The sequence below is a fragment of the Malaya genurostris genome, chromosome 3, assembly GCF_030247185.1.
Source record: "Malaya genurostris strain Urasoe2022 chromosome 3, Malgen_1.1, whole genome shotgun sequence".
In the NCBI taxonomy this organism is placed as follows: Eukaryota; Metazoa; Arthropoda; class Insecta; order Diptera; family Culicidae; genus Malaya; species Malaya genurostris.
In genome coordinates this window covers 100,581,245-100,599,291 of record NC_080572.1, presented here as the reverse complement: position 1 = coordinate 100,599,291, position 18,047 = coordinate 100,581,245, and the positions used below count along the sequence as shown (strand labels likewise).

The following is an 18,047-nucleotide window of genomic DNA, read 5'->3' as shown; positions in this document are numbered from 1 at the left end:
CCATTGCAAAGTGAAATTCGATACGACTGAATGGATGGACGGAGTGCGCCGGGAAGCACACATTCGTGTCTAATGAAGTGTTGAATCGATAAATTATGAAGATTGAAGCTTGAGAGAAGATTGCAGGAGTTGTTCATAGGAGAAGCCAAGTTGTAAAGTTTGGTTTAGTCATAGTTAACGGTTTCAAGATAGGTTAAAACCAGTAAAATATACCGTCTAATGTTTCTGAATTCTAATCGTAGCAATTTGCAGAGATACCTATCGCCAGCATCCGACATAAACACCAAAAGACCTTGATTTTTTTTATGTTTGTAGATTATTACTTTAACACCAACAAGCCTGGCCAACATCATTAAAATTATGCTATTATGTAGAAGAAATTTATCAAAATTCACAACCACGCTCGTTGGTTAATTATGTTGCATTAATTTACTTTACTTCCCTGTTACGGAATGGAACACAACGGCGATGATATTATTCAACGCTCCGTAATCGGTTCCATACTGACGGTTTTGTTTTATATTTTTCTCTCAAAATCTTGCTAAGAGGCAGTGGGAATGCAATACTGGCGTTTCTATCTGCTCTGTGGCCGAAAAAAATACACTGACTAGTAGTGCAGAGTGTGTATTTTATTTAACAATTAAAATATTATTCCTAAGTTTTTTACCCAAAGATTCTAACATCAGATTTAAATGTGGGGACGGGTATAGCGTGATGGGTAAGTCGATGCCTTTCACGCAGCCCGCCTGGGTTCGATTCCCAACCCCGCACATAGGGTCAGAAAGTTTTTCTGGCCCGAAGAGGTGAATGACATTAATGTTAAAGCCTCTATAATTGAAACAAAAAAAAAAAAAAAGATTTAAATGACTTTGTCAGTTCCGTAGCAGTTACTAATTTAAAACATAGTATACTGAACAACTCAAAGCTAAAGTAATAATCATAACAAAATGATAATCATAATCATAACGTTCGAATTTGAAAGTTTGAAAAAAATCATAACTATTCTATTTGAAATGCACACATAGCTCGTACATCGTTTGATAGCTCATTTTTTTTTCATTTATATTTTTAGGCACCACCAGAAATGTTACGGGTTGGTGCGTATTCAACCTGTCAGCTTAGCAATCGTCAGTTCATCGCTGAAAAGCGTAATTTAATGCATAGAGCTTCTACACTATGAAGCAAACAACTGTAAATGTCATCCTGCGTGATGGTCATGAATATTCACTTCTTTGAAATATTGAGACATTCATTGCGGATGTTATACTTGCCGCTGGTGGAATGGTATTCGATCAGTTTGAAGCCTCACAATCTATTTAACAAAGACGCCATGCTTAGCAATGTACGAGCCAGGAACTGAACGCGGAAGGGTTATTCGGAATCACTTTAACATTTAATTGGTTTATTTTATCAAATTTATTTTTTTTTTCACTAGCGATATTGCATAATTAAAGGTTCTGAGATGAGTTTGAAGAACCTCGTTACCCAAAAACCCTGGAAAAATATTGTCCTAAATTACACACAAATAATTTTAGAAGAGAAATCAAAATAATCTCGCAAATATTTTTTTCTCTGTTTCATCGACTCAGGCACTGAACTTTGGAACTGTAACTAACAAAGAAATATATTGACTATTTATTGCAGTGGACAATCCTGTTTTAATCCTCCTTGTGGTTAGATGATTCATTTCTCATTATATCCATATTTTAATAAATATTACTGTCATTTTCATAAAAAAAACTTTTCATTGAATCTAGCATAAACTACGAATTGTCACAATCAGTGCGGTAAAAATTCATTGTTGAGTGTAAATTTTATGAAAATGATATCTCTTCCTTTTCACAGTCAGTAGAGGAGAGTCGGCAACCTTGAGCCGGCGTATATCCGTATGGCCACTTGTGTTCTAACGAAAAGGAATTTATTTGAATTTTTTACTGTAACTAAAGTTAATAATTTCTGTGACCTGCATCCAAATTTCAATTAGAATGTAAATTTTTTTTTTGCTGAAATTCATGTAACTGGCTTTCAGAAAATATGACTTTATGGATTTTATTACAATTCGAATGTTCCAAACAATGTTTCATAAATAAAGTTCTTGGAATGCACAATCGGGTGCCTTGTTTATGAACAAAGAAAAAAGCCGTAAAATCAGAAAATAAACGATAAGTGAATGAATTGCTTCATGTGTAGGAACCGATTTCGCTTACAAATTTTAATTCATTTTTACTTGCATGATAATACATCATAATTTCCGAAATTACATCTAATAAAAAATAAATTGGTGAGCAAATAATATCTGAATAATTTTATTCTTTACTAAGAAAAGTATTACTCATGTTATATAAGGGTTAGCCTATGTTTGTGTTTAGTGTATTAAAAACCTTTGCTTTTGCATCAATTGACCAATCAGAGCGATGCTTCCCAGCTGATAAATCGCTAACTCCTTCAAAACCATCGTCTTCGTAAGGGAAACCCAGTAAGCTTGCAAACTGTGGGAATGATTGTCATAGGTAACAAGTGATTTGCACGGAAATCTTGTATCCTGACCGAAATTCACATAAGAAGGTATAGGCTTCTTCAAGTGTATGCGTAATAAACGTACGCCATTTAGAATACCGAAGAAAAATTCTTCCACTTTTCTTTATCCATAGAGAAAATCTCTTCGTATTGGGACATAGTTTTGCAAATATATGAATCGGTGACGCTTGAGGGAAGATCATGCACACGCACTTCTATAGCACTATCATCCATATATACTGGAATGTTATACTTAATGTTCTCATGCTCCACATAGTGCACATTATTATTGTCTTTTGCGAATTGAATTTCATCCAACTCTTTATAAAACTGGATGTAAACAACATTATTTGTTTTATTGCATTGAAGTAAATGCACACGTTTAATGTCAAGATGCATTTGCTCCTTAAGCAAACCTTCAAGTTCTCGTATCGAAGGTCGAATTTTGCACTGCCTGAAGTCAACAACAATTGTATTCTTTCGTGTCGGCGGTAGCTTTTTTTCGTTTGTTTTACTCATTTCGAGGTCGTTCCATTGTTCACTACACAATACTGTATTTGGTTTCTTCTGTCCCGAACGTAAACGGTTTTGTTTTATCGACTACTGATGCTCCCTGAAGACGTTAGTTTGGTTTCGTTTTGTCATAGACGAAAGAGTGACGTTGGCAATTATGCTCTCTCATTTTTTCTATGAGAAACGCAAATGCTTCGTCTCTCTTCGTTTGTTCTGGTGTCGGTCATTTACGAATGAGACAGTAAAATATTGAAAATAAGGCTGTTGGAATGGTTTCTTTCATTGAGAATTCGTGACAATCACCCCTATATTCCAATTCATTCAATTGACTTTTCACTAATTTCGCGCCAACTCAAAAAAAAAATGTTAGCAGCAACATCTCAGATTTAAATGAAACTTTCTGGACATGTGCACTATATCCCAAAAAGTCACTTTGCATTCATCTGGCAACGGGCATTTTGAAGGCAGCGAACATAATTATTTATGTTGGGACAAAATTTTATTCAAATAAAGAATGGTGTTCTTTTGTAATTTGATTTCAAATTTTGAGGATCGATTTTTTTAAAGTAGAATTCGATTAGTGATTTTTTTTCAATATTTTAATGCGAAAAATTGAACTAATTTTGTGAACATCACAAACACAACATTATTTTTAGGATTCGTCATTTTTTGCAATAATTATTTCCAAAAAAATATGGTAGGAAAGGGTAATTCTTTTCAAATAACAGTAGAATAATTTTGCGGAAAAACAAAGTTAACAAAGTGGCTTTTTGTTATAAAGTCTATATGCTACCAGCTCCCAGCGCGATTTGGTACAAAATTCGTTTATTCGAACCTACACCGAGAAAATCGAGAATCGAAGATTCTGTCAAGATTTTTCTTCAAGCTTGCCTGAAATCAAAAGTTTTCTTTGGTATAAACTACCATCACCTTTTCATTTTGTAAACAGTTATGTCAAGTTAATATACATTTAAATGAGGCACGCTATACAAAATTGAACAAAGCACGCTGTGTGTTAGGCGGTGGCGTTTTCTTCTTCCGTACCAGCACGTACCGATGCGTACCGGTTTTGCCTAATTTGGTACATATAACAATTTGAAAGTTTTAAAACTCATTGCCCTATAATTTCGGAACCGGAAACTGGATCTGAATGAAATTACGCAGTATTTTCTAAAACACTGAGAGCTTCAATTTGAATCATGATTTGTGAAAATCGGTTCAATCGATGCTGAGAAATCGAAGTGAGTTCCGTTTTTGTAGCTTTTCTTCACTATTACCGGTGCGTACGAAAGCGGAAACTAATTGACCCAAAGTAGATTTTTATATCCACTAACTAACAAGGTCTGCCTACTAGATGAATTTACCAGTAAATATTATAAAAAATTGCACCTCGTTTCACCATCACTTTTGAAAAAATCCTCATGAAATTAAATTTTTTCACTTATTGCGCTGGAACCAAAAGTCGGATCTGGATCAACTTTTAAAGGACTTTTTAAATAATTTCAAGACCGTTCATTTGCATCTTAGTTTTTAAAAAACGGTTAAGACATTTCCGAGAAAATTGACTGCGCATTTTTTCATAGATTTGCACATATTGCCTTGTAATTCCGGAACCGGAATTCGGATCGGGATAAAATACAATGGCAATCTATGGGACCATAAGACCTTTCATTTGAGTTTGAGTTTGTGAAAATCGGTTCAGCCATCTCTGAGAAAATCGAGTGGCATTGTCACAAACACATACACACACAGACATTTGCTCAGTTTGTCGAGCTGAGTCGAGTGGTATATGACATTTGGCTCTCCGGGCCTCGGTTCAAAAGTCGGTTTTCACAGTGATTGTGGTGCCTCTCTATATGAGAAAAACGAAAACCCTCATAATCCACCTAGTGATGTGCTAATGCCATTCTCTTACCATTTAAACAATATCATTATAACATTTGTAAGATTCTATTATCGGTCATTAGCATTGTGAGTTTATCGAATAACCTAATAGTAGCCAAGTCCTTTGAAATCGATTCTTTCAACTCCGAGAAATTTTGATGCATTGAAAAACACTGGATATTGTCGGTAACGTCACATATGAATCGGCTGCGAAGTCAGTTGAAAAAGACGTTTGTTGTAATCGATTCTGCTATCTTCGAGAAAATTGTTACCGTTCAATTTTCTCGAAGATGGTTGAACCGATTACAACAAATTTAGGCTCGTTTGAAAGCTACTTTTAGACCACTTCGAGTTTTATCCCTTACGTCACTTATACACTTACATCTCCGGAACCAGAAGTACCAGTTATTTTATCTTCGAACTTAATCCAAAATTCAATAGTACACGGAACGACCGAAATTAGCTCTGCGCCTAATTCGTATTACTGTTTTCGAATTAGTTGATTTTAACAACAAAATTTCCAAAATAACTATAAAATTAGTTAAAATTGAGAATTTACTTTGCTGAAAAAACTCTTATTTTTAGAGAATGTGTTTAGTTGGTGAATATCCTGGACACAAACCAGCAATATTTCAATCCAACACGAAATTCTCATTGAAAACTAATTTTGTTATTAAAATCAGAAAATTTGTTTCTATTTATCTATCACCATCATTACTGAAGGACAGCACAAAGAAACCAAAACTGAAATGGGTATTATTAACAAGTTTATTAGCCAAAAACTCATGAGAAGTGTCAAAGCAAAACAATCCATTAAAAAGCTAAAAAGGACAGTCTTATTGAAACTGCTTGAAAATTGTTTTGATGTTTTTCGCATGTGTTCGATATATCTTTATTTAAATTTCTAAACCGATATGTAAAAATGTCGTAAACTGTTAGTGGAAATCGTATTTATTCAGAATTTGTGCGCACTTGAAGCGTTTGTGCGTAATAATGTTTTTACGCGGAACAGTGAAGTGAATTTCGAATGTTTCACTCTAATTGTGATGAAGTTTTTTTGTATCTTCAAACCTTCCGAGCTGCGCCGTCCGGTGTACTATTTGTATTCGGTTTTTGTTTTCCGAGTGCTCAAAGTTTTCAGTGAGAATGAAGAAAACAGTGATTAAGAAGAAAAAAATTCAAAACGATGTTTATGTTTCGTTTATGTCTTTTTCTCCAATACAACATCGTATTTATACCTGCCAATATAGAAAAGACAACCGCGTCTGAAATTTTTTCGGCAGTAGTGTGCCATCTAGTGGCTAGTAGTCATTACGGTGTTACCGTTTCGGTGACAGGGCGCCATATAGCTACAGATTGCAGAAGCCAATTCAACCATACATATTGGTTGAAAACAACATTATATTTCTTTAATTCAACTAAAAAATTAGTTGAATGGAAATGAAATGTGCCTTAGCTAAGAAATGACAGCACGTTTAATTTGTGAATTCAACTAAAAAAAATAGTCATTTCAACAAATATTTTATTATTATTAAGGGAATGAGAATAAAAAATCTAAATCAGCAAAAGTAAGATTTTTTTAGTTGTCTCAAAAAATAACTAACTAAAATCAGCAAATCAACTAAATTTTTCGCGAAAATGCTGATTTCGGTCGTTCCGTGTAGCTTTCGTACGAGTCTAAGCTTATTATAATCGGTTGAGCCATGTCCTAGAAAATTGTGCGTAGCAAAAATTTTTTTAAAATGGATCTCAGAGGTTACGTTCTAAAGTCGGTTTTTTCAACAATTCTATTACCTTCCTATAAAGCAAGGCAAAAAAACATATTCGAGTACAATGAAATATTGTCCAAAAGTAGGTTATTATGTTCCCTTCCAACCGTTCATGTATTGAAAGACGGGCATTTTCAAGAAAAAACGTACTGACACTTTTTGAAAATATCGGAAAACTAGCGATAGAGTATTGTTTGAAATCTCCTTGAGTTTCATTAAATTCTTAGATGACAATGACTATCAGTTTAGATTAGTTTTCGATTAAAAGATACTTTGATAAATTTAGTTTGGATAAGAAGAAGTTTTCGTTAGAAAAATTGTTTTTCCTTGAAAGTGCCTATCTTTCGATGTATGAACGGATGATAGGGAACATATTCAACTATATTGGGAACAATTTTTATCACAATAACACATTTTTATTGTAAATCGATTCTAAATTCAGTTTTTGCAATGACTGAGTGGAAACATATATTGGAGAAGCCAAATTAATAAGAAACTCACAGAAAATATGTTTTTACCTTTTTTATATATATAAAAAATAGGTATAGAATTCGCTCAAACTTTAGAAAATTTTTCCGAGGCCGAGTGTCATATACCAATCGATTCAGCTCGACGAACTGAGCAAATTTCCGTGTGTGTGTGTGTGTGTGTGTGTGTGTCTGTATGTGTGTTGTCAAATAAGAGGTCGAGATCTCAGAGATGGCTGGACCGATTTTGATCAAACTAATCGCAAATGAAAGGTCTCACTATCACCCAGAACGCTATTGAATGGTTTTGAGATCGGATGTTTACTTTTTGAGTTATACGAAGTTTTATGTCAAAATTTTTAGTTTTTTGACAGTATCTGTCACATTTGAACTTTAAAACAGAATATGTTTCCAGACTTAGATTCCGCAAGATTATAGCTATCCAACAAGCCATATATTGGTAAAATCCGTTCATTTTTAACGGAGATATCGATAGTTTTGTGTAAGCGACTTTTCGCACTATTCCAGCAGTAGAAGTTTTGAGCGCTGTATGACAAAGCAATGCTTGGGAGCAACGTAAAACACAATTTTTTAATACTGTTACATACAATTGTTTCTAAGTACCAAAAAGACTGTGTACAGTATCCTTTTTCATGACATTTTGCCTCGGACCGATTTTAGCACGGTTCGTTTTTGGCAACATAGTTGTTATAATATGACCCATGTAAACTAGATGATGGCAGCATTTTCCAGTTGAAAGCAATTAATATATTGATTTAAACTACTTACAGCAATAAACGCTGGAGGAACACAACAACCATACACCATTCGAATCAGTTCGTCGAGATCGACAAATGCGTGTGTGACAAATAATTCCACTCAATTTTTTTCGGAGATGACTCAACCGTTTTCTACAAACTCAGATTCATATGAAAAGTCGTATGCTCCTAAACAATGTTCCTGAATTATGTTTGGATGCGATTTTTGGTTCCGGAACTACAGGATGATATGTGAAACGAAATTAAAATTGTAGACCCATTTTTCTCGTAGATGGCTGAACCGATCTAAAATTCAAATGAAAAGTTTTAAGATCCTGTAAAACATCTTGCTTTTCAGTCAGATCCAACTTCCGGTTTAGGGGATACAGGATGATTAGTATAAAAATGTCCATTTCACATGAATTAATCAGGTTTATCGGGTTTGCAGATATGGATAGTCGATAACCAAATAAATTTATTTCAGTTTTATTGGTATTCAGTTTTCGATTCGGTTTTCAAATGATTTTCAAACATTTTGAAACAAATGTAAACTAAACAGCTACTCAGGTGAATTTATTTGACTTCGGCTACACCGATTTTCGAATTCCGGTTCCAGTATCGAATCGTTTCTCAAAGCTGAATCGTTTTCTAAAAAAAAGCTCTATAAAGACAAAATTAATTAATATTATCGAATTCTAACTTTCGACGGTCATTTCAATATTGTCATGAGAACTGAAACACCGAAGAATATTCATGCAAAAAAACAGATGCGGATTGATAAAAAAAGGTATCATCTCACTGCTAGGTGGATTAAGCACGTTTTTTGTCAGAAGATACGTTCAGAGATAGGACTCGAACCTGCGTTCTTATGCAATCCGTGCGTACGCGTTACCATTTCCGCCACCCTGAGCTGTGGTAGATACGGCTTTACCACAAGACTGGGTTTGGTAAGCGTACATCGAACATGGTCTAAATCCTAACCGCCTTAAGACCGGTATCTTATATCCAAACATCTTCTTTGTTCGTCAGACAACAAACACTAGTCTTCTCGCTCTATACCTATTCTTCTGCTCAAGCACTGGATAGGAGAGTATATTCATAATCACTTGTTGTTTTCGCAACTGTGCCAGTCGCTGTCTGGCTATCGTCGAAATCGAGCGAACAATGCATGTTTTTCGTTGCTGAGATGAAATCCGTCTCTCTTCGATGACACCGATTGAATCGTGTGAAGAGTTGCCAGAAAGCGTTCATTGATACGATAAAAGCCATTCTTGCAACTAACAGGATCTGCAAACTAAAGGAATTTACTGGCCAGCTTCGAGGAATTCGCTAACAATAATTAGTTTATGTAAGATTTAAACAGTTTATAATCATAACAAAATGGGGGACCATATTTCGATTTTTCAAGTGTGTTAGGGTCTAACAAACTAGCTCTCATGCAAAATTTTGATTGTTTCAAATTCAAGTGGCTGAAAATGTTTGTCCCTACTGTATAACTTTTAATGCTTCCTGGTTAAAATAGTGAATCCCGAAAACAAACTGATTAGTAAAACAAAGCAAATACACTACTTTATCCAATTACAACACGAAGCCAATAATTTTTACTTTTCTTATAACTCAGTTTCTTTTACTTTCCTCTTTCAGATGATCTAATAACTGGACTCGAACGCACATGATGCGTTTATTTAAAGGCAGAAAGCTTTCTAATATAGATAGTGCATTCTCAGAATCAGCACCGTCAGAACCAATATCTAGCGAAGCTGACCTCGGTGCTGTACAGAGGATCCAATCAAACCGTAATGATATTAGCGATTCAAGCATTGATTCATCAAATTTTGGTCGAGCAGGCGCTCGTGGTAGTTCAGGGCCACCGCTAGCTTTGGAATCGAATCAAAACGGTTCACTGCTGGTGTGCTCGCCAGCACAAACCTTAACAGGGACACTCTTCCGGGATGCTGGTTTAAATGATTCAATATCACAGCCAACGGCTGCGCTGCTTCAAAATAGAAAATCTTTGCCAATTTATAACAAACCCGAAAATATAACATTATTGTTCGAGAAACAACCCCATCACGGACCTGGTCTCGCGATAGGAAACGGAAGTGGTGCGTCGTTGTCAACAGGACAGCTAAAACAGATGCATCATCGACAGTATCAGCAGCAGCAACAGCATCAGCAGCCATCATCGGGCTTTCATCCTCAACGGCAGCACTCGCAATCCAATCAAATAACCGCAATCGGGCCGCTGATTGGCAGAAACAGTATTGGTGAGTACAGATAAGGATGAGTTTTGCTACGTACGTTCCGCAATTGTTATCACTACCAATCAATTTTAGGTAGAAGCATACAAGCTCTTCATGATATGAAAACGGATGCAGTTTCAGAGCTGCACCGTTATTTAAAGTCGATATACTATAGCTGGCAGTACTTGCTCATACAACCATGCACATTGAAATAGAAACATCTGCACGTAATTCTAATTTTTATTTCGTAAATCCATTCGCCAATCACACTTTCGCCACTAATGCAAATGCCGCACTCAGGCCCACTTCGTAATATCGCCAATCGACGATGACCAAGAATAAATTGTACCCCTCAATTACTACTGGGTTTGATCTGCAAACCTAGCGCTTGGCGTCGAAGACCGTCGCACGTCTGTGCATTGATCGAATCGCAACACTTTTTTATACGCTATCTGCACGCAATGTGCACAACAAATTCGTTTCATAAAACCCCCTCCCGGACTAGTCGATGTGTTCACTTAAACTCGCCGCGCGGTCGACTCATCCACAGAATAAAGTGGCATTTGGCAAATGAGGCTATTGGTTAAGAGCTTAAAATCAGAATCGTACCGCTTGTCTTCTTGTTTCCTGAATTACTGCTGCGGCTAAGGGCGACCATAAAACCATACAAAGTAGTTACAAAGTTGCACTGTGATTTTCCAGAGCTCTACAAAGTGTCGGAGCGCAACGAAAAAAAAACAAAACGCGCCAGCAAAAGCTCGAGAGAACTTAAAGCGACGAAAGATGATACCCTGTGAAATGACCATACTGGACTAAAGGGGTGGAAAAATGGAAATTTATAGGCACTTAGCAAAAATCCTCAGCTCAGGTTCAGATTGGATCGGTTGACCTGGCGCGACGGTGAGGCGAGCTAACACTACCTTCCTGTTCCTTCCTGCGCCGGAGGGCAGTGGTCAACCGGTCAGTATCGGACAAGCACGTTACATCGCCCGCCGTTGCAGCCGTATCTGTTCACACCGTAAACTTTGGCACGTGCAAAAATCACAGCAATTTATAAGCCACTATTGCCATCATTCCGGTTTCAACTCTTGCGCGTTGGATGGTCCACAAAGCTTTGTTTGGTGGTTCATAAATCAATGATTCCACCTCTCCGAGAATCTTTCCGCCAGTTTGGTCTGTGGATTTTTTGTCTGTTGATTTATATGGTAATTTCTCCGGGGTATAATTGGGCACAGTCAAATTTATGGCCAAGTTAGCATTGTTTTAATCGATAGATATATGACTCATTTGATTTGAGTTGTGTTTCAATTCAAATTCATATGACAATTATTTTTGTTTTGTTTAAATCCATCAGAAAATAAAAAAATATGTGTGAGTAATAAGCAAATATGATCCGATCTGGAAAACCAATTAATCGATTCTACAATGTACAATACAAACTTACCCGAATTAAAAATCGCTCTATCTAAACTACTGTCCTATTAAGTGATGTGCGGAATCAAATTGCATCACCATAAAATATTCGGTAAAATTCACCCATTCAACCAAACTATCAGGGAATCAAAACAAAAGATATTATTTAACTTCCGTCGTGTTCGTTTTATTTCAATACAACATCCAAATGGACGAACATTACTGATGAGGTCTTATACATTTTTTATTTAAAAAATATTTTTTATTCAGGCCTATTTGCGTACAAGCTTCACGTGGCCGATTGAGCCGATTTAAAAAAAAAATTTGAGTTGGATGTCGTTGTCACCCTTTTTCTAGGGGGAGAGGAGCTTTCATTTCCCTCCTGCGAGGATTGAGGGGCACTTCGTTCGTGCTTCGTCTCGTCATCCATTGCCGCATCGATGGTATTGTTGTCGATTTCCGTCTTCTTTTCGTTGCTAGTTGCTGTAGATGCACTTTGTTGTATATTGGTTGCAATTGCTGATTGGTTGTTAACTGCAGCCGGTGTACTTTGTTCTATAGAGGATACTGATGGTTTCGTTGGACGGGGATGCTTCATTGTTGTGGGCGGCAGTCACAGGTGTACTGGGGTTGCTTGGGGTTGGAAGGAAGCACCGTTGTCCTTTGGTGTGGTTGTCTCCTTGTCCAGTTCATCACATGGCTTACCGTAGTGAACAGCTTTTTGGCAATATTGACATGTGGCCATCTGATTGTCATAGGTAACAAGTGATTTGCACGGAATTCTTGTATCCTGACCGAAAATCACATAAGAAGGCATAGGCCTCTTCAAGTGTATGCGTAATAAACGTACGCCATTTAGAATACCGGGGAAAAAACTCTTCTTTATCCATAAAGAGAATCTCTATTGTTCTATTGTTCACTACACAATACTGTACTTGGTTTCTTCCGTCCCGAACGTAAGCGGTTTTGTTTTATCGAACTGTCTTATACATTTTGATTTTGATTATTCAAAAGCATTCGAACGTGTTCCTCATCAGTTCGCTGTGGAAAAATTGAGGCGTGGTGGATTCCTTGATTGGTTAACCAATTGGATTCTATCCTATCTCACAGATCGTAATGCCTCCGTACGAATCGGATCTGCACTCTCGGATTCATTTCACGTTACTTCAGGTGTACCGCAAGGAAGCCATCTCGGACCACTTCTTTTCGTGTTATTCATGAACGATTGTTACTGTGAATTGTGGTCATTTAAAGTAATGTATGCTGATGATCTCAAAATTTATCGCATCATTACAAGCCTTCTGGATTGCTGTGCTCTACAAATGGATATTGACCGAATCCTGGATTGGTGTGACAGAAACGGCATGACAGTAAACGTTAAAAAATGTAATGTGATAACTTTCTCGCGGGCACAGTCTCCAATTATTTTCGAATACTCAATGATGATGGCTTCAGTTGAGCGAGTTTCGTCTATTAAAGACTTGGGCATTATTCTCGATTGCAAGCTTCGTTTCATCGAACAGTTTTTATTCGTTATGCAGTTTTGGGACTAATCAAACGCAACACTCAAAACTATTGCCTCAAGACAGTTTACATCGTACTAGTACGCAGTATACTGGAGTATGGAGTTACAATTTAGCTCCGTATCACAGTATTCACATCGATCGGATCGAAAGGGTACAGAAGTGCTTCGTCCGATTCGCACTTCGAAGACTACTTTGGATAAATCGTCCTCAACTACCTCGCTACGAGAGTCTCTGTGCTCTCATCAACCTATCTACTTTACAAAACAGACGAGTACTCCTTCAACAATTCTTCGTGCTCGACCTACTAGATGACAACATCGATTGCCCCATACTACTGGAAAGAATTAATTTTAACGTTCCGGGAAGATCATTGCGAAGAACGGAATTTCTTCGTCGCTCACTTCTTCGCACACAGTATGGGCAGAACAACCCAATGAATGTATGTTATCATCGTTTCAATAGCGTGTATCATTTATTTGATTTCGAAAATAATTAGGTTAAGGTTACATTCAAATCGAAAATAATTAGGTTATCATAAGTGTGTAGATATAAAGTAAAAGTATGTGCGATAGGTCAACTAAAGATAAAGATACAAAGTTTGACCAACATTTGTTACCTGAAAATTCACAATCCACATCTTTCTCCGATTTTATTTCCTTAGGATGCTTCCGAAGAGGCTATGAAACGGTGAGTTGACATCTAAGGAGTGTATCGAAAATAAGTTATCCACATACATTTGTGTTGTACGCATGTATTTGTGATGGTTTTTATGCTCAGATCACAGCATGCTGTGCGTTTGGCTGTCAGCTTTCGGTTGTTTACTTGTTTGTGCGGTTGAAATTCTGCGTTTTCAAAATGTCGCGTATTGAAAAGGAAGTGAAAATTAAGGTTCTGGACACATGGCTAAGTCAGAAGGGTATTACCGATGACACGACCTGCCACTCGCTGTTAAAACTATATCGTAAATTTAACTACCCCTCAGTAACTCGTAATGTCAAAATGAAATCCTTAGAAATATATTTGCAACTGGCAACCCAGATTGATAAACTGTTGTTTTTAGAAAACGGTCACCATATCCTTGGTTACGTTTGTTGTTCAACTGAAAAGTGTTAATAGAACAAAACGAATCAATATGTAATAAGTATTTCACAACGGTTCTATCGTAGGTCGCAAAGGTAGAAGATGAAATTTCAAGTATAGATGTACTATAGGTATAATCAAAACGGTTAGCTCATATAACATGTAACGATTTTTAAAGGCTTCAAAATTATGTGCAATTGCTGATCATTTTTATAATGAATTAAGACCAAGGGGAAAGTCGCTTAACACAAACTATATTGTGTTTCTAAAAAAACACGATATATACTGTGAGTCTAAGTGTGCCACGCTGTTCCCCATGAGACAGCTACTTGTCAAAACTGAGCCCTTTGTGTGCCGCAACTGTGCAACTGTATGAAAACGAAAGTGCCAATATTGATAAATGCGCCAACGCATTGTGTTAATTTGTGATTGGCAAATTGTTCTAAGCGTCCTCCCCTTGATTAAGACGTATTTATTTATTTAGGTTTTGCCCCAGATGTTGCTGAAATTGTCGTTGACTCTAATACAAATGCTGGAAAATCTAAGTGAGTTATAAACCAGCGAACGGCCTTTAAGATAGAAAAATCAACACAAGGAGATTCAAGGGCTGAAAAGTCACCACTTGTGGCTGAACACCCAATTTAAATCTTAATAATTTAGTTTTAACTCATATTCCAATAAATAGTTATTTAAAAAAAAAATTAAAAAAAACACAAGGAGATTCGTACCACTGGCAAATTTTGACCAAGGTTCAAGGGTTTATTCCGATTTTACTTTGGAGTGCCTGGTCGTGTCGTCGGTATTACTATGCGAAAATTGGCGAAGCGGTTTGGAATTCATCATGCCAGTGTTAAAACCATCATTAATAAGTTTGGGGAACACTATTCTTTGGATGAGCTACCAGGAAAAGGCAGAAAACCCGGTTTTTCCAACCCGAAACTGGACAAGAAAGTGATAAATCTAATCATGAAGAGCAAATCAATGTCAATACGTGATTTGGCCAAAAAAGCAGGAACGAGTATCGGAAGATCCACCGCATCAAGAGGAGAAATCACCTGTAGACCTACAAGAAGCAAACAATCTCGAAACAAAGTGTAGAACAGATGAAGCGAGCAGCAACAAGGGCCCGGAAATTGTATTCACGTCTTTTGCAGTGTCCGGATGCATGCGTTTTGATGGACGATGAGACTTATGTAAAGGAGGACTCAAAAACCCTTCCAGGTCCACAATACTTAACTGTCGTCGTTGGGGAGGATGTGAGCGGTGCGGACAGGTCGATTCAAGTGGACTCTCAATTGGCTTGCGGGAAAGGGTATAAATTTCGTTGAGAAAAATATCAGTCCATCAAATTGCCCTCAGCTTTGACCCTCCAAAGTCCCAATTATCACGCTTCCACGGATTTTCCGATGGTGACTAAGTAGAGCGAAGCATGCTTAGTTTCGTCCAGTCAATTGGACTTTCTCTTCATGTGTTTTCATAGTCTGGATAGTTTAATTGGTAAAACAAGTTCCCCGGTTTGGAGTTAACTACGGATTCGAGTCCCGTCTCTGCGGTTACATTTTATTGGTTTTCATTACTAAATTGCGTTAATAACATAATTGCGTTGCGATATCTGGCGATGCGTTATGTTGCAGTGTACTGTTCTCAAAATTCTTTGCAAGTGTACTGTTCTCAAATTTTTTTGATCCTATCCCGGATCCAAAAGAAGATCAATGCGACTCTCTGGCAACAAATTTTGCTCTGAGTAAAAAAACGTGTCGGTGGTTTCAACGTTTTAAAAATGATGATTTCGATGTTGAAGGTTTGGTGGTGGAAGAGAAAAAAACATTCAAAGATGAACAACTAAAAGCATTGCTTGACGAAGATTCGTGCCAAACCCAAAAAGAGCTTGCCGCATCGTTGGGCGTGAGTCAGCAAGCCATTTCAAAACGTCTCAAGGCCCAGGACATGATTCAGAAGAAGGAAACTGGGTACCGTACGAGTCGAAACCGAGGGGCATCGAGCGCCGTCTATTTGTATGTGAGCAACTGCTTTAAAGACAAAATCGTAAGGGGTTTTTACATCGAATCGTAACCGGTGATGAAAAATGGGTTCGATACGATAATCCTAACCGCAGAACCCGGGAAAGCCCGGGCATGCTACTTCGTCGAAGGCAAAACCGAATATTCACGGCGCCAAGGCAATGATTTGTATTTGGTGGGATCAGCTCAGTGTGATTTACTACGAGCTCTTAAAACCGGGTGAAATCATCACAAGAGATCGCTACCGAACGCAACTGATGCGCCTTAAGGTGAAGCCAGAGTGGGAGCGACAAGCGACGCGAAGCGATGCGATGCGAAACGAGAAAATTTTCAATGCTACATAGTAGCCATAGTAAAGCAACTAGAAGTGATGCTCAAAAGCACCAGAGGAAAAAAAATTGACATTTTCATTCGTTGTTAAAGTTTCAAAAGAATGGATTCGGACGAAGAGTTTTTTCATGTCCGAGGGCGTACGCAACTATTTCTTCGGAAATCATAAAAGAGTTCGGAATTCATCCCATTAATCGAAACAGTAGAAAGTTCGGTGAATATCACCATCTGTATGAAGAATTACTCACAAATTCTCAAAAATTTCATGACTATACAAACCAGTAGTTCCTAATATTTCCAAAACTCCTTCACAGGAACCTGTTTCCGGTAATTACGATATTGTTGATTCCAGAGCGCATTTCGTTTTAAAAAAGCACCGATTAACGCTTCAACATCAATCGAATTATCTTGTTCCGTCATGAAAAAAAATCAATTCAACCTCTGTTCGCTCGTAGATCGCGTGAAAAACTTTGCACGTGGTGCTTGGTCGCTCGTCGCTACGCAACGTATCGTGTTTACTGTGGTATGCATGTTTTTTTTTAAATAGACGAAATTCGGTCGTGCTTCGCCATGCGGTCCTTTAATATTCGCATCGCATCGCTTGTCGCTCCCACTCTGGCTTCACCCTTAGTCGCGCGCTGAAAGAAAAACGGCCACAATATCAAGAGCGACATGACAAAGTCATCCTCCAACACAACAATGCTCGGCCTCACATCGCAAAAGTGGTCAAAAAGTACCTGGAAACGCTGAAATGGGAAGTCTTGCCCACCCGCCGTATTCCCCAGATGTCGCCCCTTCTGACTTCCACCTATTCCGTTCGATGGCACACGGCCTGGCAGAACAACATTTGCAATCCTTTGAAAAGTTGGAAAAATGGATTGCTTCATGTATAGTGTCAAAAGAGGACTCCTTTTTTGAGCCGGGATCCGAAAATTGCCGGAAAGATGAGAGAAATTGAATAATACATCTGTAACCCCTTTTTCGCAATAAAGCTTTTAATTTAGGAAAAAACGGCTGAAGCAAAGTTGTACACCTGATAGATGCACATTTTGCATTCATTTTTTACGCACATTTTTTTCTGGAACCGGAAGTCGGATGCGGTTGAAATTTGTATATGACTTGCACCACTTTTGATTTTAATCTAAGTTTCACTGCTTCACAGTATTATGCGAAGGCACCGGAATTTTCGGCTTCAATTTGAAATGTTTTTTTTCTTACATTCACGAATAATTGTAACATTGTAACAACCTAATTCTTCAAAAACTAGTTTTAAATAAAAAGGCGGTGAGCGAGAAACCAGTGCTCCATTGAGGAAAACTACTAGACGAAAATAAATACCTTCATTCTTCTACTTTCTGATACCGTGTTTGGTTTCGCTCTCTCCCTTGTTTGGTTACAGTGTAACCAGGGAACAAAATGTGTTAGGCTCCTATGCTCCTATATATATATATATATATATATATATATATATATATATATATATATATATATATATATATATATATATATATATATATATATATATA

At 37.3% G+C, this 18,047-nt stretch overlaps 1 protein-coding gene across 1 annotated transcript in view; it reads left to right on the top strand.

Moving 5' to 3' along the window:
• LOC131437810 (uncharacterized) overlaps positions 1–18,047 on the top strand; it is a 219,838-nt gene that overhangs the window by 93,298 nt on the left and 108,493 nt on the right. The window contains exon 3 of the mRNA XM_058607397.1: positions 9,553–10,175. Coding sequence (XP_058463380.1) covers positions 9,581–10,175 — 595 coding nt within the window. The 5' untranslated portion in view covers positions 9,553–9,580. The remainder of the gene's footprint in view (positions 1–9,552; positions 10,176–18,047) is intronic.